Raw genomic sequence first — 20917 nt, forward strand, 5'->3', positions numbered from 1 at the left:
GTAGACGCTAAGGAGCTTGGCACCGCTATGTCACCTTAACTATGGCGGTAACCTCTTAGCCATGCCCTAATGTCCATGGCCGAGGATATAGAAGGAGTAGCCCACGGAGGAAGAACATGCCTCCATGCACATTCCATTCGCATTCCATTCACAATCCAAGAAACCCAATCACAACTCATACATATCCGCCCACCAAAAGCCACAAGACTCCAGTGAGCTTCATCCACCCACCAGAAGCCACAATACTCCGGCGAGAAGCTCACCGGAGTTGTAGTAGCGAATAGGTAGTTCCTATTTAGGCTCTTAGAGTATACCCACCAGTTTCATTCTACCTGGAATTGTATCCTAGCTGGAACCGACTCGACACGCCGGCTAGACTCCTAGCTGTCGTCCACCATACCCTCCAGCTAGACCTGAGCACCTCACATGCTCCTCGTAATATAACCGACACAAGACGTATGGTTGTTACCGGGTCATCATCCGGAGGCTGAACGTTTATAAATCTCGCGTGGCTTGAGATTGTTAGCCCATCTAATCATGATTACGCCTACAAACATCTTGTTGGGAATCAAAACTCCGACACACTATGAAATGTACCCATATCTATAGGAACTTTTGCATTTTCCTATGCCACCAAGCAACTTAGTGATTCCAATATTTTGTATATCTATAAAGTTCCACATGGCATGACATTATATATTGTCCTTAAAAAAACAAATCGTGCAAACCAAAGAGAACTAATTGCGGGCTTGTTTTATCCTCCACGCTGGCGAGTCATGACAGATGTCCAGCCCCGTGTCACATGAGCTAGCCCCCGGGTTCCAAGAAGAAATAGGGCAGGTCAGGTCAGGTAAGGCAACACAGGCAGCGGCACACAGACAAGAGCTCGAGGACCGTCGAGGCACCGCGGCTGCTTGCCTCAACTGGTAACGTCTCTCTTCTCCACCCTCCACTCCCTCCCGCCTCTCCAGCCAGCGTCCTTCTCCGACGATCTATCCGTCGGATCTTCCCCTCTAACGACGTAGCCGCGGCAGCAACGGTGAAGGAGAGCTTCGGCCGAGACAGGATGGGGCGGCCGCCGAGCACCGGGGGGCCGGCGTTCCGGTTCACGCACGCGGAGGTGGCGGAGATGGAGGAGCGCCTGCGGCATCTCAACAACGCCATCCCGCACCGCGACGTCATCCAGGGCCTCGCCGACAAGTTCACCAACTCCCCCGCCCGCTCCGGCAAGATCCCCGTCCAGCCAAAGCAGGTAGCTTTTCCTTCCCCCCGCCCCGTCGCGGAAGAAAGATCCGAGTAATTCGAATTTAATTGCGCTCCCCCTGTTTCCATCCTGGGGATACGAGAGGAGATGGGCCCGTCTTATTCCGATCTGTGTGGCTTTGCGGCTGGGCGCAGGTCTGGAACTGGTTTCAGAACCGGAGGTACTCGCAGCGCTCCAGGACCACCAGGGGCTCGCCGCTGCCGCTGCCGCAGGGCAAGATGCTGCCCACCGGGGCCGAGGAGCACCACCCGGCTTCCTTCATTAGGGCTCAGCCGTCTTCCTCTGGCCACTCCGGATCCCACCCAGGTGCTTCTTGAATACTGATGATAACTTGATTTCAATATGGTGTTTATTTCATTGCCATGTGATTCCGCTGCTGTTTAGGATGGGGATGATGATGGTAATGCTTTAGTGGTGCAAAATTTGTGCAGGAATCATCAGCCTCTTATGCTTTGGTGTAGGTGCCCCCCTTAATCTCTAGCGATTGTGCCTGTGGTTGCTGCCCTAGGGTTTAGCGTGGAGCAGAAATTGGCAACCTGAATTAATTTTGGCGGGTTTGGGGGTACTTCATAGTCTGTAGTTACTTGTGGACCATATCAAAGCTTGCCGACACCCTTATCGCAGTCGTTGAACCTCATTTTAACAATCATCGTACACATGATCTGTGCGCCCGCGTCTTTTCATGACAACTGCAGGCCACATATGGTGATTGTTCAGTGTCTTGTAGATGGAAGAATTTTAGTTTTGCCACAGTCCAGCCAGGAAACTTGACATCCATTTATCTTGTTGCTTTTCCTTCCTCTGGTTATTGATGGAGTTGTTAACAATCAGGTAAAAATCCTTCGGATGCTGGCCAAGTCGAGTTTGAAGCAAAGTCAGCTAGAGATGGTGCATGGTATGCAGTTCTACCTATGTCCCCCCTTTCTCATTTGATCCCACATATCGTGTGTTTACGTGTATGTATGCGCTTTCTTCTTTTGTGGAAACATGGGTGGGGGGGTGGGCGCTCCACTTTCTGCCAAATTTGTATGCCCTCCCCTTAATAATGCACTCAAATGAGCTAAATAGTGCGCATTGGCATGTGTCCAGTTGTTTACCAGAAGGCCAGGTTGTCAATTTATCAACCTTGTAGGCTATACTATGAACCTTGGTTCACAATGGGAGGATTGGTAGGGTAAATGTCCAAACAAAAGATCCGTGTGGTGAAGTCAAAGCCTGCCACATGGTGTTGCTCACTAACTAAGCATCATAACACCCTGTTTGCGTCTGTTATGAAATGATATGAAGCTTAGTCCACAGTGGAATAATTGGTAGGGTAATGGCCCAAATATCGGGATACTATACTAGTGCACTCGCCCTCTTCAACCAGCACCTGGGCTTGTCCTTCACATGGAAGAGACCCCTGATGCTTCAAGAATTTTTAAGTGTTTCATTGCTTGATTTCAAAGGTCACACATGGGTCCTTCGTATATAGGATTACTGATCCACAAGTTAGATCTCAATTCAAACTCAAGATCAAACCATGGCTGCAGTTTTCTTGTTCAATTGGGCGCTAACAAATACATCCAATCGTATCCATTAAAGAATACTATTGGTATTTGGTAATTGCATCTGACCAATTAGTGGCTGGATGATGTGACAGACGTCCCTGTTCATTCAACATGATTTTGATTTTTAACCATGGAGTGTTCTATGCTGTATACTGATGTAATTGAGCCATCTATTTACCTTTTATTTTCTAAAAAGCCTTGTTGATTTGCATGCATGATCAATCTTTCTTATTACAGGTATGATGTTGCTGCCTTCCTGTCACACAGGTTGTTTGAAACAGGGGACCCGGTAATGACTGTAAAACTTTTGTTAAATATAGATAATGTTGCTTCATACATTTCTGGCAGTTTTATTCAAGGCAGTTCGCTAGAACTGAAGCTATAGATAGCTGCGTTCCTCATTTATCTGTAGTTGATTTTGTTAACTTCACACACACCAAAGGAAGGTCATGGCCTTTTTTCTTTTCAAAAGCCTCACAGCCATAGCATGAAAATTACTTTGCATCCAAATGAGTTCGCTTCTGGCCAAATTGTACAGTGCATCCTTTGGGGAACTGTGTGTGGTCAGCGTGCAATGCACTTCAGAGTTCAGACATATGAGCAGGCAAACATGTTTGGGGGCAAGTTGCACGACAGACACTCAAGGGTTGGTGATACAGAGTACCTCTGCATGGCACTTGAACTTGTGGTGCTTTACATCGGAATGCTTGTGGTACCCACCGAATCAGTTGGTGTGGTGTTACCTAAGCACTAAGTGATAGGTGTGCCTGGTGTTGTGCAAGTGGCGGCTGGCGTACTGTCAGCTGACTTGAGTAGCGGAAAAAGGAACAAAGAGAAGCATTTCTTGACGTGGCTAGTTAAGTCAGAACTTCCATTGGGAAAGATCGATTATTTGACTTCAAACTAGCAGATTACTGCCCAGACCAATCTTAAGGATTATTTGCACAGCTTTAAATAGTCGATGTGAAAAACTAGACTCCTTTCTTTTTCAAGCATTATGTTATGTATGTCTATGTACAGCGTGTTTACTATCTATGCCTTACACCAACTGTGTTTGCACCAATTTATTTTCTGTGGTTGTCGCCCTCCACATCGTGTTTACTACCTATGCCTCACACCAACTGTGTTTGCACCTGTTTATTTTCTGCGGTTCAGGAAGTAAGAGTTCGTTTTTCTGGATTCGGGGCAGAAGAGGATGAATGGATTAATGTTCGTAAATGTGTGCGACAGCGTTCACTTCCATGTGAAGCTACAGAATGTGTTGCTGTGCTTCCTGGGGACCTCATTCTTTGTTTTCAGGTATTGTCATCTTAAACCATTATTTCATCTGATTTCGCAAGCTAGCATTGTCACAATTTGAGAATTGTTGTCTACGTGAAACTTTAAGTTCTTTGAAATGAAGCCAGCTTGTTAGCTATGCAACATGTGTCCTATCCTTGGCAACTTTTCCAGCTATGGTTTTATATTGTACACTTAATAGCTCTGCTTGTTGACTCCCAAGCTATTTCGTTTCTGATAGAGTGATGGGCCTGTCAGATTTCACCTCCCAAAAATGTTGGGTCCTTCGAAGTTTCTGTTCTGACTGCAGTGCGCATGGCAGACAGATTGCAACTGCTTCTTGTACCAAGTTATTGATTGTGTCCCTTTTTAAGAGACGTGATCAGTTTAAATATTTTCAGCTTGTCTTTTTTATGACGCCCGAGGATCTGCGGTACATAGCATAAACTGCCTTATTTCTTCTTTGTCTAGACTTCTAAAAGTTATATTTCTAATTTGTGAGTTCTCAAAATTTGGTGGTTGGCAACATTTGTTGGATGGCTTTACTCTATCATTTAAGAATTAAGATGCAGTTCTGCATTTGTTTTATACTATTATAAAGTAGTGCTGTAGTTGCAATAATAAACAGGATATTATGTCCATCACTTTCCTGTTGCTTTCTGTATTCATGATAATCATGTTTCAAAACGGAATTTCACTTTGATGCCACAAGGACTAACCGGCAGCATTGCTTTTTACATTTATTTCTAAATTAGTGGTAACCATATTTCAAAACAGAATTTCACTTCGATGCCACAAGGACCAACTGGCAGCATTCCTTTTACATATATTAGTGAAGGTGTAAATGGCCCGATCATCAGGAGTGTTGTACACATTGGATTTGGTCATTGGGAACGATACCTATTCAGACTTCCTTTCTTTCATTTTACAGTATTGTAGAGTAAGATTTATATATTTCTTACTTAAAAGCGCTGCATGTTTTGATTTATATCATATTGTTTTGAGTGCTAAGATTGAGTTTTATCTAAGATTGGATGTGAATTTATCCAATACTTTTTTTTCTTCTCAAAGTGGTACCTGAATGTTTTTTTTTTTTTTGCAAAATGGAAGTCTTCAACCACCAACTGTCAAATAGGGCTGACGAAGAAAGCCGTTTCTTGGTTGTCGGTGCACAAACACCGAGAGCATAACTAGAATATTGAGATTAAATATGCATGCAGTTCACTGCTAGTTGAAGACATAATTATATTGAAATTAGAGTATTGTTGAGGGCCTGAATAAGGAATGCTGTTATTTGGTAATTTCTGTTTATGCTTTGGTCATTGGATGTAAAGTTGAACAAATGACTAATCTATTGTCATGCGAATTAGCTGTCCTGTAATGTAGTGCTATTATTTACTCGAGCTGATGTCTCACATGAATAAATATTTCTGCATTGAATTGACCAGGAAGGCAAAGAGCAGGCCCTCTATTTTGATGCTCGTGTTCTTGATGCTCAAAGACGCAGGCATGATGTAAGGGGATGCCGCTGTAGGTTTCTTGTTCGCTATGACCACGATTACTCCGAGGTAATTCTCCTTCTGTCTAACAGTACAGTATTCATGCATTCACTCGGATTGCAGTGTTAAACCTTGTTTGGATGTCAGAATTTGGATGGAATCCTGGAATTCTAGCTATAATTCCACAGCTGTTTGCCTGCACAAAGAACTGTTCATTGGAATTCACTCTGATTCCATGAATTGGGGACAACTACAACCTGGGCTGCCCAAACCAGACCGCCGCCCATCTGACCTGTATGGAATTTACTGCAGTTCTTCCTAACATGTGTCCACATGAATAGATTGAAAGCTCACCATGGCCCTTTGCTAACCCAGTGAGAGCCCTTCCAGCTATGATCTCCTGACCGCAACCAGCACCACTGTCAGCAATATCTGACTACAGCAGCCACCCCTGGCAGATTACCTCTCCCAGGACCTCACCATCAACCGCTGCCTGCCCCCTCTATTCTCCAGCCCCACTACTCGGAATGGTAGCACTGGTGATGCCACGGATGAGCTTGGGCTCTAGATCATCCATATTATATTTCCTTTGTTGGCATCAAGCCCGTGAAGAGCGGCTGTCTGGCTAGGGTGAGGAAGACTTCGGTGAGCACCGGCGGTCCACGGCTAGGGTGAGGAAGACTTTGGTGAGCACCGGCGGTCCACGGCCTTGCATTTGGCGGAGGAGGGCCAGTGGATAGACTCGTGGGAGGAGGCTTGTGGTGGGGCTTGGAATTTGCTTCGATTTGGATGGGATGGTAGCGGGGGCGGGATGCTTCTTCGATCTGGACGGGGTTGAACGAGACAGATAGAGAATCAATCAAATCTATAGGTTGAATTGGAGACAGATTTTTTTTTCGAGAAAACGCAAAAAGCCTTTGCATTTCATTTCATTGAAAAGATAAAGGTTTACGGTTACATGCCCCCCTAAGAGGCGATACAACACATGTGGAAATGAAAATACAGGGTGAACTAGTGGACATCCCAGGTTTGAGGTAAGATCATGCGAAGACCTTGCGCTCCTGCCCTTGCCCAAAGGGCAGGCTCCTCCTTGATGTTGTTGACGACAGTGCTGATGGAGGGTTGAGCTCCATTGAACACGCAGTCGTTGCGATGTTTCCAAAGCATTCAAGGTATGAGCAGGGTGATAGAGGCCAGGCCCTTATGGCTGGGGGTTGGGGAGATCCGCCGTGCTCGGTGCCACCATGTCTGGAGCGAGTCGTCGCGTTCAAGAGGGTTGCTCATTCAAGAGGGTTGCTGGTAGCGCGCATCCAAGCAAGGACCTCAAACCAGACCTGCTGAGAGAAGCATCAACCTGTCAAGAGGTGTTGCATCGTCTCCATCTCCTGATCGCAAAGGAAGCAGCAAGGGTGGTGCTGGAGCCCTAGGCGTTGCATGCGCGCGGCCATCCAACATCTGTCCAGGTTGGCGAGCCAAGAATTTGACGCGCTGTGGGGCCCAGGTGCGCCAGGTAAGCTTCCATGCGCTGCAGTGGGTCGATCCCTGGAATATGGCGTTGTAGCAAGATTTGGCGGAGTAGACTCCGCTGTCGCTTCACTTCCAGGTAAGGGTGTTGGCCTGGTTCGACAGCTGCATGGGCTCTAGCTGACGCCAAAGCAGGAGATATTCGCCAATCTCCGGGATCCCGATATTGCCATGGATGTCGCGCGTCCAGGAGTGGTTGAGCAGGCCATCAGCAATCGTTCTGATGTGTCGTCTGTTCTTGGGGACGCACGCAACAGGTGGGGTGTGATCTCGCTGATGGAGCGCCCGTCTTGCCATCGATCTTCCTAGAACAGCGTCGTGTGTCCGTCGCCAAGGACCAAGGTCGTGGAGGCGAAGAACAGCACGCGTTCCACAGCTGAGAACTGCAGGTCAGAGACCCTACTAGGCTCTGCTTGGGTCTGTTGCAGTAGCTCACGGATGGCGGTGGTGTCGTCGTGAGACGGGCGACAGAAGAGCACCACGTCGTCTGCGTAGAGGGACATGACGGGGACATGGCGGCGGGGGTGGAGTTGTTGGAGGATACCAAGCGCCGCCATGTGGCTAATCAGGCGGCCGAGCACGTCGAGCTGAGCAGGATGGCTAACCAATCCAGGAACTTCTCGCTGAATCCGTAGCGGCGCAACACCTCAAAGATGGAATCGAAGGCGCGCGCTAGTTCAAGCTTGAGCAGCACCCTGGGCAGCCATGGAGGGTGGTGGGGATGAGACTTGCCCCGACAAGGGATCCTCCTCGGGCGCCTCACATGGGCTAAGAATCAGGCACTTCGCTGTCTGCAAAGTTGCTTTGCTCCATCGCAGGGATGGGCTCTTGATGCAGCGCTTGGACAGGGGTGGCAGGCTCTCAATGCAGTCGCTGTCTGCAAAGTGGCCCATCAGAGCGAGTGGGAAACTGGCGAGGCGAGCGGCGTCGGCGTGGGCTGAACGGCACCATCCTGGGCCATGCATGCAGCATCCGCTGTGTTGGGCTCTGGGCCTCCTGATGGTGGCACCTCGAAGGTGGCCCATGACTCCATGAGAGCGAGCGGGAAACTGGCGAGGTTTGAATCGTGCGTGTCAGTGTCCTCCAGAACCGCCTCTTGGGTGGGTCCCGCGGCAGCCATGGAGGGTGGTGGGGACGAGACTTGCCCCGACAAGGGATCCTCCTTGGGCGCCTCACATGGGCTGAGAATCAGGCACTTCGCTGTCTGCAAAGTCGCTTTGCTCCGTTGTAGGGATGGGCTCTCGATGCAGCGCTTGGACATGGGTGGCAGGCTCTCGATGCAGTCGCTGTCTGCAAAGTGGCCCATGAGAGTGAGCGGGAAACTAGACCAAAGCGCCATCATACATACACGACGGGCTTCAACAGTCGGCCTGGATGGGATGCCAGGTCAGGGCGGGTCCAACAGATGATGCTTCACAGGTCCACACGACGAAGCCCAGCAAGCGGGGCGCCTCTCTGCGAAAAACAGATGGCCGGGGTGCACAGGTTACAGCATCTGTAGCGGATCCCTAAAATGCTGCACCCTTAATACATGTATAAAGGGCACTGAAAAACTGTTTTACCTAAAATGTTGCATCCTTAAAGGGCGGCGCTGGGCGCTGAGAAACTGTTTTACAGTGCCCTTCCAGAATATATATCGGAAAAAGCCCTTAAATATCGTTTTTCCCCCTATCCCTTCCTTCCCTCTTCCCAAACAAGTTGGGGTAGGCTAGAGGTGAAACCCACCCATAAGATCTCGTAACCAACTCATGGTTCTGGCACATGGATATCAAGCTTCCATGCGGCTCTTTCCATGTCTAGCTCTTTGGTGATACTCCAGTCCTTCAGATCTCTCTTTACGGACTCCTCCCATATCAAGTGTTGTCTACCCCGTCCTCTCTTGACATTATTAGCATGCTTTAGCCGTCCACTATGCACTGGAGCTTTTGGAGGCCTGCGCTGAATATGCCAAACCATCTTAGACGATGTTGGACAAGCTTCTCTGCAATCGTTGCTACCCAACTCTATCTTGTATATCATCATTCCGGACTCGGTCCTTCCTCGTGTGGCCACACATCCATCTCAACATGCGCATCTTCGCCACACCTAACTGTTGAACATGTCACCTTTTAGTTGGCCAACACTCAGCCGTCCTATAGAAATTGGCTTTTAGCTTTTGTGGCACTCTCTTATCACAAAGAATGCTAGAAGCTTGGCGCCACTTCATCCATCCGGCTTTGATCTGGTGGTTCACATCTTCATCAGTATCCCCATTGACCCTAAGTATCGAAATGTGTCCTCCTGAGGCACCACCTGCCCATCTAGACTAACCTTCTCCTCCTCGTGCCTAGTAGTACTAAAACCGCACATCATGTACTCAGTTTTAGTTCTACTAAGTCTAAAACCTTTCGATTTCAAGCTTTGTCTTCATAGTTCTAACTTCCTACTGATCCCGTTCGACTATCATCAATTAGGCTGGTGCCAACGCAGGTGTGAGTGAGGGCGGTAGCGGCGGCGTCGGGGCAAGAGAGAGGCGGGAGTGGGGCGAGAGGCCAGCGGCAGGCGATGGCGCGGGCGCCCGGTGGTAGCGCCCGCTCCCGCCCGGCTAACGCCTGCGTTGGGGGCGAGAGGGAGGCGAGAGAGGGGCGGTAGCGAGGCGGCAGCGTTGGCGGGGCGGGGCGAGAGGGGCGGGCGAGAGGCCCAGCATGATTTGATTGAGCATGTGTGGGCTAATGCCTAGATTATGTAATTTTTTCAAATTTTTATGTAATCTTTTCAAATTTTTATGTAATTTTTTTAATGATGTAATCGGTAACAATTTTAGTTCAATAAAATAATTTCCTTGCATTATTTTTAATGTTGTAATCTAAAAAAGAAATGCTGATGTCGAGAAGAGAGAAAAGCTGATGTGGAGGAGAGAGAAGTGAGAGCTGGCACTATAGCCCGTGCACTGCACCGTGGGGTGAGAGTGAGGAAAAAAGCTGACATGGCGGGTGAGAGTGAGGCTATGCATTGGCACCAGCCTTAGGACCACATCATCCGCAAAGAGCATACACCATGGGATATCTCCTTGTATATCCCTTGTGACCTCATCCATCACCAAATCAAATAGATAAGGGCTCAAACCTGACCCCTGGTGTAGTCCTATTTTAATCGGGAAGTCATCGGTATTGCCATTTCTTGTTTGAACTCTTGTCACAGCATTATCGTGCATGTCCTTGATGAGGGTAATATAATATGATTTGTTCATTTATAGTCAGAATTGTCTTACTACCTTGTCAAATTAAATTGAAACCAGAATGATGAGTTCTGGTTAATTTTGCGCTGTTTAACACAATTTATAATTTCTCACATTTCTTTTGCTGTGATAGGAGATTGTTCCGCTGAGGAAGGTGTGTCGTCGACCAGAAACTGATTACAGGTTCCAGATCTTGCATGCCGCTAGAGCGGCAGCTTCGGCAGAGGTTCAAAATGCTATTGTGCTTGATAAGAGCCCTGTTGAGCAGAAACCCCCAAAGCCGCACAAGATGATGGATGTGAACACTGCCGAGGTGACTATGGTTCCCATCCCAGATCAAGGAGAGCCAACGGACAAGCCGGCTGCAACCGTACCAGCCGCTCCAACTAGCACCCACAGTGATTCAGTTTCAGATGTGCAGATGGGGGATCCTGAGGCTGCTCCAAAAGTTGAAGCTGCAAATGAAGCACAGGACGACAAGATGAACATGGGAGCGTAGTCGTTTCAGTTCCTTGTGCATTTCGTTCTGAAAAATTAACGAGTACTACTATCTAGGAACTTTCTCTTGGGGACTTGCGCCTACAACATGTTTGTTTAGGAACTTCAGGTGGAAGAATGGTTGACTGGGCAACATATAGTAATGTGGTGATGTTAACTTTGCTGCTGTTGTACAAAGTGTTGGATTTGCTATCTATATAGCGACGTCGTGAGAGAAGATAATTGAGATTTTCTTCCTCAGGAAAATATCTCGCATGTTAAGATGGTAAACTGCCCCGGTTCAGCAGCTATTCATTTCTGTTCACTGTTGAATTTTTGGCAGGGCCGTTCAAGTTGTACTACACCGAGGAAAAGATTTAAGTGTTTCAACAGACTCCGTGACTACACATGTTTGGTTCGCTGGACGTGGGCTGCCCTTGCCTAGTCTTGCAGAAAGGGCAAAAATTGAAAATACATTCGCAAAATTTTTAAGCACCAAATAACTACTCCCTCCGTTCTTTTTTAATTGACTCGGATTTAGTACAAAGTTACGGAGGGAGTAATATTTAATTAAAATTACCATTCTATAGTGTCTATAGTTTTTTAGCACGGAAATTAGCACAAGAGTATTCTTTACATAAGATCCTCTGGCTTAACGATTTGAGATCAGAGTAAAATGAGGAAATCGATAACTTTCTAAATTAACATAACAAATCCCACAAATCTCTCTGGTTGACTCTCTGTATACGTGCAGTCAGGTTCTACTATTAAGGAAAGAAAAACAATACTTTCTAAATCTAAGAAATCGTTGAGGTCATGCATTATGAATCTCAATTAATTGTTTTCCTTTTGTATGGATTTTTTTCATGCATGTCGTGTGGAAGCTGATTGGTTGAGGGGGTAATTAAGAAAAAGCCAAGCTAGAATACAAATGCCAAAAATCTATAGGCATTATAAAAATGAACGGAGGGAGTATTACATGGACACCTTCTTGACATTTCAAAACACCATCTAAGGGAACATTTAATTGCCTCAGCTTCTATAGTGCCCATGACGTTTGCATAACATAAACGATTTATCCATTTTACAATTATAGAATAAATAAAGCCACTTTACCCTTCCAAAAAAAGGCCAGCAAAGATACACACTTCAGGTGGAATCGAAGATAGTACATGAAGATCACACAGTCGCATGAAAACCATAGAAAGATTGTATCCAAGATTCTAATCCTGAACACATCTGGACAAGCATTCATTCACCATATCAAAAAAACAAAAACAAAAAATGGTATTCATATCCAAAAGTTAAATTTCTTTTGGATGTAATGCCAATTATGCCCCAAATTACTGAACCATCAGTTGCTGTGTACATCAAAAATATATCGTAGAAACAAGAAGTCTTCATCTTGATCCTGCCCATGACCTAGTCTTGGTGTACAACAGTTTAAAAGCATTCCAAATTCGATTTATGCCATATGGATGTTGTCGATTACTTGTTGCCGGCTGCCTCGCCTGGTGTCTTGGTGGTCATTTGGTCCACGGCATGGACAGTGCTTTGAAGCTCTTCCCATATAACCTTGTAAACCATTCTTTGCCTGTTCACAGCAGTTTTTCCCTCGAATGCCTTCGAAACAACATCTATGCTGAGGCCAAGAAAAGGGAAAAAACTAACTTCAGAATTACAACAGAAGAAAAATAGCGGGACCGGTTAAGCATCAATCTAAGCAAACAATCTAAAAAAGATGCCTATTATAATTAGAAAAATGCATAAGCACCCCACTGATCAAAACTGTTATTTGCCAACTCATGAACAGATACCTGATATTATTTCCAAGAAAGGGTAGCGGAAAGAAAAGAAGAGTCAAGAATCCTCACTATCATTTTCTATCTACACACTGCCGAAAACGACTTCTTTTTTCCCCCTTCGTTCTCTCAGTGCTGAACAGTACCTCGAGAGATTTCCACAGAGGTCGAGGCCTCTCCGATGCCCTCTCCACCGGATTAGCCGGTCGGAGCTGGACATGGAGCTGCGCCTGTGTACATAGTAGTAGTTTCTCTGCTAGTTGCTTGTCCTTCATGGCGTTTGGGAGTAGGTCGCCGGAGTTCGTCGGCTGGTTCCGGTGCGGCCTGGGGCTTGTTCTTTCCTCTGTGATATTCTGGTCACTGGAGGTTGAGCAGATCCTAGGGATCTCCGACAATAAAGCCGTATCTTGGAGCTCTGCTATGCTGGTGGTCTCGCACGCCACCGGTTGGTCGTCCACGCCCTCACCCTTCAAGCTTCCGTGGTGGAAGGCAATGGAGGAGGCCGATGGGACGGGCTCCCTCAATAAGTGCTGTCATCACCAAATCACTGGTGTCGTTGTTGATAGACTCGTCTTGGCCAGCCTTGGAGGCGAGGGGGAGGAGTATTTTGACCCGATGTTGGATGGTTCTGGTCGATGGCGAAGGAATCCGGATGCTGCCGATGGCTGCGATTCCCCAATGGCCCTGAAGCCATTGATTTATGCCTATGGGAGGCATCTTGCGGCGCCGACGAGGAGGCGTCTTTCTCGGAGAGTTCATCTGCAGGAGACTTGTGCCGGCGGCTTCCGTCCCGCTCCTGCTTTCCATGGTCGGCTGGCGACCCTCTTCGACTTCGTACAGAAGCTCAACAACCTCCGATTAGGGAGGCACTTAAGCGACTTCGCGACGGCGCTCCACGTCTTCTTCTCCCCAAGTGGCTTGTTCCCCGGTGGCGAGGAGGATGGCCGGCGTTGGAGTCTGTTCATCGGTGGTGACCAAGGACTTGATTGCTTTTTCTCCAATTTTTCTAGGGTCCCTTGTGCTTATTTCCAGGGCTTGCTTGTATTTTCTATCTTTTGGGGTCCTGTGTGTAATATGGTCTGTAACCACCTAAGTTAATGCAGCATCTAGGCCTTTCAAGGCCTCTTCCTGTTCAAAAAAAAAAAAAAAAAATCTACACACTGCCTTCTAATCCATATTCTTTTTCATGCATGTTCTCTTTGTACATGCACTCTAGAGTATTGGAGCTATTACTGTCTAACAGTTCGGTTCTATAGCATTGATATCCACAGGACAAAAAAACTGTGCCAGAGATAGAGATAAGCATTCACTCAGAGATAGTACAACTTGGCTGATTATACACAATAAACAGATCTACAACTTGCACTGTTGACCTTGTCAGTTGTTGATAACAAGCTTTCCTGGACAACTCATGATTTAGCCATTTAGGTACACATACCAAGGTAGCTAAAGTAATTTTATGCCAGTCCAATTATCATGAATGCAAGTCACTACAAAGTAGGTTTGTACTAATCCAATTACAACATACTACCTCCATCCCAAAGCTCAAGGCTTATATTATTTTTAGAAAGCCAAACTATGTCAAGTTTGACTAAGTTTTTACCAAAAATCATTAACATGCAAAATACAAAGTCAATATCATTAGATAGATAATGAAATATATTTTTGTATGGTATCTACAAAATATTATATTTGTTGATATATTCTTCTAAAAGTTTGGTCAAACTTTACTTGGTTTGATTTTGCAAAAAAATATAAGCCTTAAGCTTTAGGATGGAGGTAGTACTAGGCATATTCAAGATTTCAACTTCACAAACTTAATCATAAGAAGAGCACTAGTCCTCTTCAGGACTTCAACCTTACAAACTTAATAGTAAGATGAATGAAAGGGACCATGATTAAGCAAACATACTGGCAGTAGACTATCCTGGCATTCTGTAATTGTAGAGTTACTACTTAGTTAAACACTATTGGAGGTAGAGGATTTACGCAAAAGAATTAATAAGGCATGCTGAGAAAAAGGGACTGGTATGAAGTTGAATAGGATCTTCAACTTTCTTGAATTAGCAGAAAAACGATAACATGCCTCGACACGGGATGGAGGTATGAAAAATGCTCGATAACATTAAACCAGATTCATAAGAGAAGGATTAATGCAGAAAATGAAGGTCGACAACCTGGCATCAATCTTGGAGCATTAAACTGGATTGTCATCTCCATCTCCTCTTTAGTGCTAAATTTTGTCAATTGTTTTTAAACTCATGATCATGCAACGGTTAAGGAAAGGGTGTAATATGTATCTGAGTGATGTCTATTTCACTAAATTCACTGATGGTGCACATATGATATTTGATCAGCCTAACTTAATTGCTGTTGCTGTTAATATTCCTGATAACTGCAGGTGCCTCTTTGGTTTCACCTTAGCTATCTAAATTTAAGCTGAGTTCAGATACCAAGCTGGTAGCACGTCACTTACTAGAAGAGCAAGTTTAGCACATCCCTGTGCTGAATGCTGCACTACATACATTTGTGTATGCACTACGAATTTGTGCCTCTCCTTACTAATCTAAATGGAGTCAGGAGTCACACATGTGAATGAACTAGTATCTCAAGCACCCATGTACCTCCCAAGGACACACAACTTCTACACTCCCTCCACTCTGTATCTCCATATGTACTGACGTTCCATGCACACATGTCCCTCGCAATCAAGCTGTGACAAGGATACCACAGATCTATTATATCTACCGTTTGACTACAGTTCCATGGATAGCTCGAGTACCTATATTACCCTAATCAAATAGCAAGGAGCATTCTTGGCATATGAAGATGGAGCTGCAATCAGGGTAAAAGCACGAGAAATTACCAGACGTGGCGGCCATCCCCTGAAGCGTCGATGACGGTGACAGTGTCCGCCTCCAGCTGCTCCTTGATCTGCCAAGAATGGATAACAGCAGCAACAGAAACATGTAAGAGCAACTCTATATTATACTAAGCAATAGGTCCCAACGCAACGGGGTGGTAAGAAGTACCTTGGTCTCCATAGACTGCGTGATGGGGGACTCAGTGGGTCCCACCGGTCCCGGCGCCGACGCCCAGGCCGCGAATCCTCTGGTCCGGGTGCTGCCGGAAAGAGGGGGAGGCGACCAGGTGGTGAATCTAGCAGAGGAGGAGGAGGAGGATAGGGAAGAGAGCGCTACGGCGGCGTGACGGCGGATAGCATAGGAAGCGGAGGAGGAGGTGGTAAAGCGGCGGAGGAGCATGGAGGTGAGGGAGCAGGGTGCGGCGGCGGCGGCGGACCTCATCAGAAGCATCGTCGGAGAGGAGAGAGGACAGGAGAAGATTTTTTCTTTTAGAGAAAATGTGGTCTGTGTTCTCTTTCTTCAGCGGCCATTTGCTTCCGGCCCAATCCAAGATCCAGTTCGGAGTGTTGCAACAGTATAACATGCCCGTGGACCATCGTCTTCTGTGCAAAAGCCCTAAAAAAACCTTGGATGCAAAATACCCTAATAACACAAAATATTCCACGCAATTGTTGTAAAAAAGGAAATTTTCATTCTGTTAACTAAGTGCAACAATAGCTTACTCAGTTTCTTGGAGGTGCTCATAGAGGTAGAGTGTGTGCGCACGTTTATAGGGGTACGTGTATGTGCGTATGTGTGAGCGTCTACGTCTCTACTATGTTTCGTAAAAAAATAATGTAACATCTCCGAAAGAAGATGATGGGGGGAAATCATTTTGGCTCATATACATCCATTATTCAAAAAACTATTTTAAAATGATTTAAAAAATTTAAAAATTCTAACTGTACACTTGCACATTCTATTTCCGCACACAAATTTCACAAAAGAGTGACATTTTTTGTACTGTAACTTGTATAAAGAAGACCATTTTCAGTGCTCTAAAATGGTTTCTCACGAGACATTTATTTTTCATTTTTACACAACCCATACAAAATGTCTTTTCCTCACAAAATTTTATGTACGAACATAGTATGTTAGGACATACTTCCAGAATTTTTATCAGATTTTTTAACATATTAAAATATGTTTAAAAATACATGCATACATATTAGTCCCTCCATTCTAGATAAATTGAAGTTCTAACTTGGTACTAAGCCGAACTTCTTTCAATTTAATCAAGTTTATAGTAAAACTGTATTAACATCTACAATGCTAAATTAGTTACAACATTGGATTCATTCAAAGTTGCAGATATTAACATATATTTTTTTATAGAATTTAAAGAATTTTTTACATAAGACAATGCTACAACTTTAATTAATCTGGAAAAAATGGAGTATAATGTACTTCCTCAGTTCCCCAATTTAAGTCGTTTTGGGAGTTCAATTTGTACTCTCAATTAGGTATACCAAAATGTCTTTACTAAAGTGAAAAAGGATGTACTTCAGAGCATCCTTTAATAAGTACTCCTTCCGTACTGATAGTACTTTCTCGGATCCATGAAAAATATCTGAGATTTATCTAAAGTTGGGTGTATCTCGTTAAATAGTATCAAGAATTCAAGATACATCTAAATTTTGACAAACGTCTAACATGTTTTATGGAACGGAGTGAGTAGATATAAAGGAGGAAGGATGGCTCGAAGCGGTAACCCCGCGAGGAGGGGCTTAGGCGACGAGGATGGCGACGACGATGGCGATCCCGACGGCGCGGCCACGCCCGCCTCTGGCGGCGGCTCGGAGGCGCCGATGGCGGTGCCGCGCGGCGGCTCTTGCTCGCCGGCAAGGTCGGCGAGGAGGGGCGACAGGTTCTGGGCTCGGCCCCCTCCCTGGGCGGAGGGGGAGGCGAGCTCTTCGGAGGGCGAGGCGAGCTCTTCGGTGGAAGACGACGACGTGGGGCGGGTGCTCCGGGCGGCGAGCTGCCCGCCGGCCAGACCGACCCTGGGAGGGTTCATTGCGAGGGCGGAGGAGCTGGGGGGCTCCCTCCATCACCGATGCTTCGCCCCGGGCGGCAGGTGCTCGCGTTTTGTCGGCGGCGGCGTGGGTAGCGTCCCGCGTTTCCGGCGGTTAGGTGACGGGAACCCCCTCTCTAGGCGACGGGGAGGTGGGTGCGCTAGGCCCACGGCGCCGGCCAGGACGGGGAGTTCTGACCGTCGGCTTTTGGTCCTCGCGCCGGCGGCGGCCGCCGAAGTGGCGCAGCGAGTTGGTACGGAAGGGCCGTCAAACCCTAATGCCTCGCTGGCGAGGACGCTTCCTGAGGTTGGGCTGGTTCTGGGCCTAGAAGCTGCGGAGGCCCATCCGATGATGGCCCTTTCCCCTGGGGTTTTTTCGGGGCCGCTTGCGTGGGCCATGGTCGGGGAGCAGGCCCACCTGACGTCTCCCTGCCCGGGGGAGGCCTGCCAGGCCCGGCAGGAGCCAGTTAAGTGGCTTTGGATCCCACGGGGATGCACAGATCCTAAGCTAGGTTTTCCTGCCCGTGCTCGAGAGGTGCGGCGGCGCGGGCGATTTGCCAGAACCCTTCACCGCATCCTTCCTCCACCCCCCGTGCTCCGGTCCTTTGCTGAGGTGGTGGCGATGGAGAGGCGCGGCGAGCGGGCGGGGGAGCGTGCGGGTGACCGGGGCGGTGTCCGCGGTGGCGACCGTGGTGGTGACCGGAGCGGCGACTACGGCGGCGGGCGGGGTGGCGACAGGCGTGATGGGCGCGGAGCCGGTGGCGGCGGCGGTGAAGGGCGAGACGGCCGCGGCTTCTACAACAACAACCTTTGCGCGGACGACTTCTACAACGGACACGGCGGCGGCGACAACACCGGCTATGGCAACGGCAGCCACGGCCAAGGCAGCAACTACAACAGCTCTGGCTACGGCGGGTCGAGCGGCTACGGTTTCGACAGCGGCAACAGCTCCCAGGGTGGGGGCGCAAATGGCAACAAGCGGAGGTACGACGGAGGCGGGGGCGGCGACGACCGGAGGCCCCCGCCTGTTGGTGACAGACAGGCAGAGGAAGTCGGTCGGGGCCGGCAGCAGGACAGGGAACCGGCCCGTCATCACTCCCAGGAACCTCCGCGGGCGCAGGGGCCGAGGCAACAACCTTACCACTCGGGATCCCGCAACCAGGGTGGGGGCGGGCGTGCTCAGGGGAGCCACGGTGGCGCGGGCAGATCTCAGTCGTAGGGTGCGACGGGCTCCCAGAGGCAGAAGGGCAAGGCCAAGGAAGGGGCTGGGCAGGCGCCGGCGCCCGCAGCTAGCGGTGAGTGCTTCCGCTGCGGGAGGTCCGGGCACTTCCAATCCGAGTGCTCCTTCGAACCTCTCTGCATCATCTGCAGCAAGGAGGGACACAGCTCCGCTAGCTGTCCGACTCGAGGCAAGCCCCTCTTGCTGCAGTCCATGGGCCACACGATTTCGGGAGGAGGCTTCTTCAACATCGACGTGGAGCCGATCCGCGACGAGGGTCAGGGGGACAAGTTCGCGGCGGTGATCAAGTTCAGTGGGGCACCACTTACGGGGTCTCAGCTTTCCGACGAGCTCAAGAATCTCGTCGATGACCTCTGGGATTGGCAGGTGTCAAAGATCTCCGACTCTGAGTACACGGTGCACTTTCCGTCCAGGGCCACCCTCAAGATGAGTACGGGGAGTGGGAAGCTCTACCTTCCCTTGAGCAAGACAGATGTGGATATCCGGGAGGCCTTCCTAGCCCCGCAGCCGGGGAAGGCGCTTCCATCGACGTGGGTGCGGCTGACTGGGGTCCCGCGGGATCTGCTCGAGGTGGACCGGCTGATGGCGGCCATGGTCATGGTGGGCAGGCCTTTGGAGGTTGATGAGCTCTCCTTGCGGAAGTGGATGACCGAGCCTATCCGGATGCGCTTCCAATGTCGCTACCCGGAGAGAATCAAGGGGACTATCCAGGTTTTTGTCAATGGGGTGTCTTTCAACGTGGGTGTTGCGGCTGAGCTGGGTGACCGTGGCCATGGGGCGTCGGGCGATGATGGAGCTCCGCGGCCTCCGGCGCCGCCTAGGGACGACGACACTGATGATGATTCCGAGGATCGCAGCACCGGCGACTACAACAAGCATGGATGGAAGGGAAGCGGCAAGGAGAAGGAAAAGGCGGCGGACGTGACCTCGCTGCAGGGTGGTGGCACGGGCAGGTCCCAAGCGCTGCGCAAGGAGGGGGCCACCAGTGCGCCGCAGCTGCGCCGGGGGATGGCGGGCATTGGCGATCAGTACGGGTCCAATCTGGGGGCGTTCCCGTTCTCGTCGCTGGTTCTTGGTGGGGCTGGCCGGGTGCTCACCACGGCGGAGGATGCGGATGGGCAGGCGCGCAAGAAAGCCCTCGCCGGGGAACCTGAGGAGAGCTCTCTCGCATCCGGTGACACGGTGTCCATGGTGGTGGACCCGGCCGAGGCTCAGGTGTGCTCGAGCCCTGCTGGGGAGGATCGCCCTCCCCTCTTCTCCCAGACGGTGGCGATGGCTGACAGCGAGATGGTGGTGGAGGGGCCCGAGCAGGTTGCGCGGGGGGACGTGCGGGTTGGCGAGTTTGGCGCACAGGTGGAGGTGGAGGAGATGCTGCGGGACGGGCCACCCGCGGCTGCGGTCTCGGCCAAGTCTGGCCGGAGCGGAGTGACGTACTCCAGGCAACCGGCGGCTAAGGGCAGGTGCACGAAGACGGTGGTGGTCGAGACGACACGCAAGAGCACGAGGAACCGGGGAGCCGCGGCTACCCCCACCATGGAGAAGGCGCAGCAGCGAGCGGCGGAGCGGAACTTGGAGAAAGGTAATCCCTTCACTGTCCTTGATTCCCTCTCTGACTCTCACCTCTCCCGTGTGGCTTCAGATAGTTGCGTGGTCTTTACTCCCTCGGCAGGGTCTCCCACGGAGGCGCTGTCTCTGATCCGAGCGAAGGAAAGAGCCTAGGCGGCGCTTGCGGAAGTGGCGGCCAGCAGGGAGGCTGCGGAGCTGGCTCGTGCGCATGCTGCCAGGGAGGCAGCACAGGCGGAGCCCGGGGCGGCGCAGCCGGTGGTAACCCAAGGCTCGGCGGCGCGCACTGCGCTGGCCGGGGAGCCCTTGGATACCACACCCAGCGGGGAGGGGCCCGTTCCGGATGTCTTGGATGACCAGATGCAGGGAGCATCTAGGCCCGACACGTCGCAGGGGAAACGTGTGCAACACCATACTTGCCCAGTTTTGGCGGTTAGGAAGGGGCGCGGCAAACGCAAAGGTGCTAGATGAGAGCTCTCGCCTACAATATCCGGGGTTTCGGTCGGGAGGGCCGGAGATCCCAGCTTAGGGACTACATTAGAACCAACAGGTTGGATATCATCGGGCTGCAAGAAACCATTAAACAGGA

The 20917-nt window shown here is 49.3% G+C and overlaps 2 protein-coding genes across 2 annotated transcripts; one reads left to right on the plus strand and one right to left on the minus strand.

Moving 5' to 3' along the window:
• The first annotated feature begins 906 nt into the window (after positions 1-906).
• Positions 907-11091, plus strand: LOC124687488 (protein SAWADEE HOMEODOMAIN HOMOLOG 2-like). Its single transcript, XM_047221298.1, has 7 exons — positions 907-1252; positions 1399-1570; positions 2096-2159; positions 3052-3103; positions 3970-4113; positions 5541-5660; positions 10466-11091. The coding sequence occupies exons 1-7, from the start codon at positions 1067-1069 to the stop codon at positions 10829-10831; spliced, it is 1104 nt and encodes a 367-aa protein (XP_047077254.1). The 5' UTR covers positions 907-1066; the 3' UTR covers positions 10832-11091.
• An 846-nt stretch (positions 11092-11937) lies between these two features.
• On the minus strand, positions 11938-15976 carry LOC124676811 (protein BOLA4, chloroplastic/mitochondrial-like). The gene is made up of 3 exons (XM_047212841.1): positions 15644-15976; positions 15478-15545; positions 11938-12451 (listed from the first exon to the last, which is right to left on the minus strand). Exons 1-3 carry the CDS (start codon positions 15923-15925, stop codon positions 12298-12300), a joined length of 504 nt encoding a protein of 167 aa, XP_047068797.1. The 5' UTR covers positions 15926-15976; the 3' UTR covers positions 11938-12297.
• Positions 15977-20917: the final 4941 nt, after the last annotated feature.

This window comes from Lolium rigidum, chromosome 1 (genome assembly GCF_022539505.1).
Source record: "Lolium rigidum isolate FL_2022 chromosome 1, APGP_CSIRO_Lrig_0.1, whole genome shotgun sequence".
NCBI classification, from domain to species: Eukaryota; Viridiplantae; Streptophyta; class Magnoliopsida; order Poales; family Poaceae; genus Lolium; species Lolium rigidum.

Bases quoted from the DNA above. Each gene is read 5' to 3' on its own strand.
- LOC124687488 (XM_047221298.1), top strand. From the start codon at position 1,067: ATGGGGCGGCCGCCGAGCACCGGGGGGCCGGCGTTCCGGTTCACGCAC. The intron at 1,253-1,398 runs GTAGCTTTTCCT...GGCTGGGCGCAG, and splicing joins TCCCCGTCCAGCCAAAGCAG to GTCTGGAACTGGTTTCAGAA. The intron at 3,104-3,969 runs GTAATGACTGTA...TCTGCGGTTCAG, and splicing joins TGTTTGAAACAGGGGACCCG to GAAGTAAGAGTTCGTTTTTC.
- LOC124676811 (XM_047212841.1), bottom strand. From the start codon at position 15,925: ATGCTTCTGATGAGGTCCGCCGCCGCCGCCGCACCCTGCTCCCTCACC. The intron at 15,546-15,643 runs GTACTTCTTACC...CATTCTTGGCAG, and splicing joins CGCAGTCTATGGAGACCAAG to ATCAAGGAGCAGCTGGAGGC. The intron at 12,452-15,477 runs GTAATTTCTCGT...TCTTGGCCTCAG, and splicing joins GGGGATGGCCGCCACGTCTG to CATAGATGTTGTTTCGAAGG.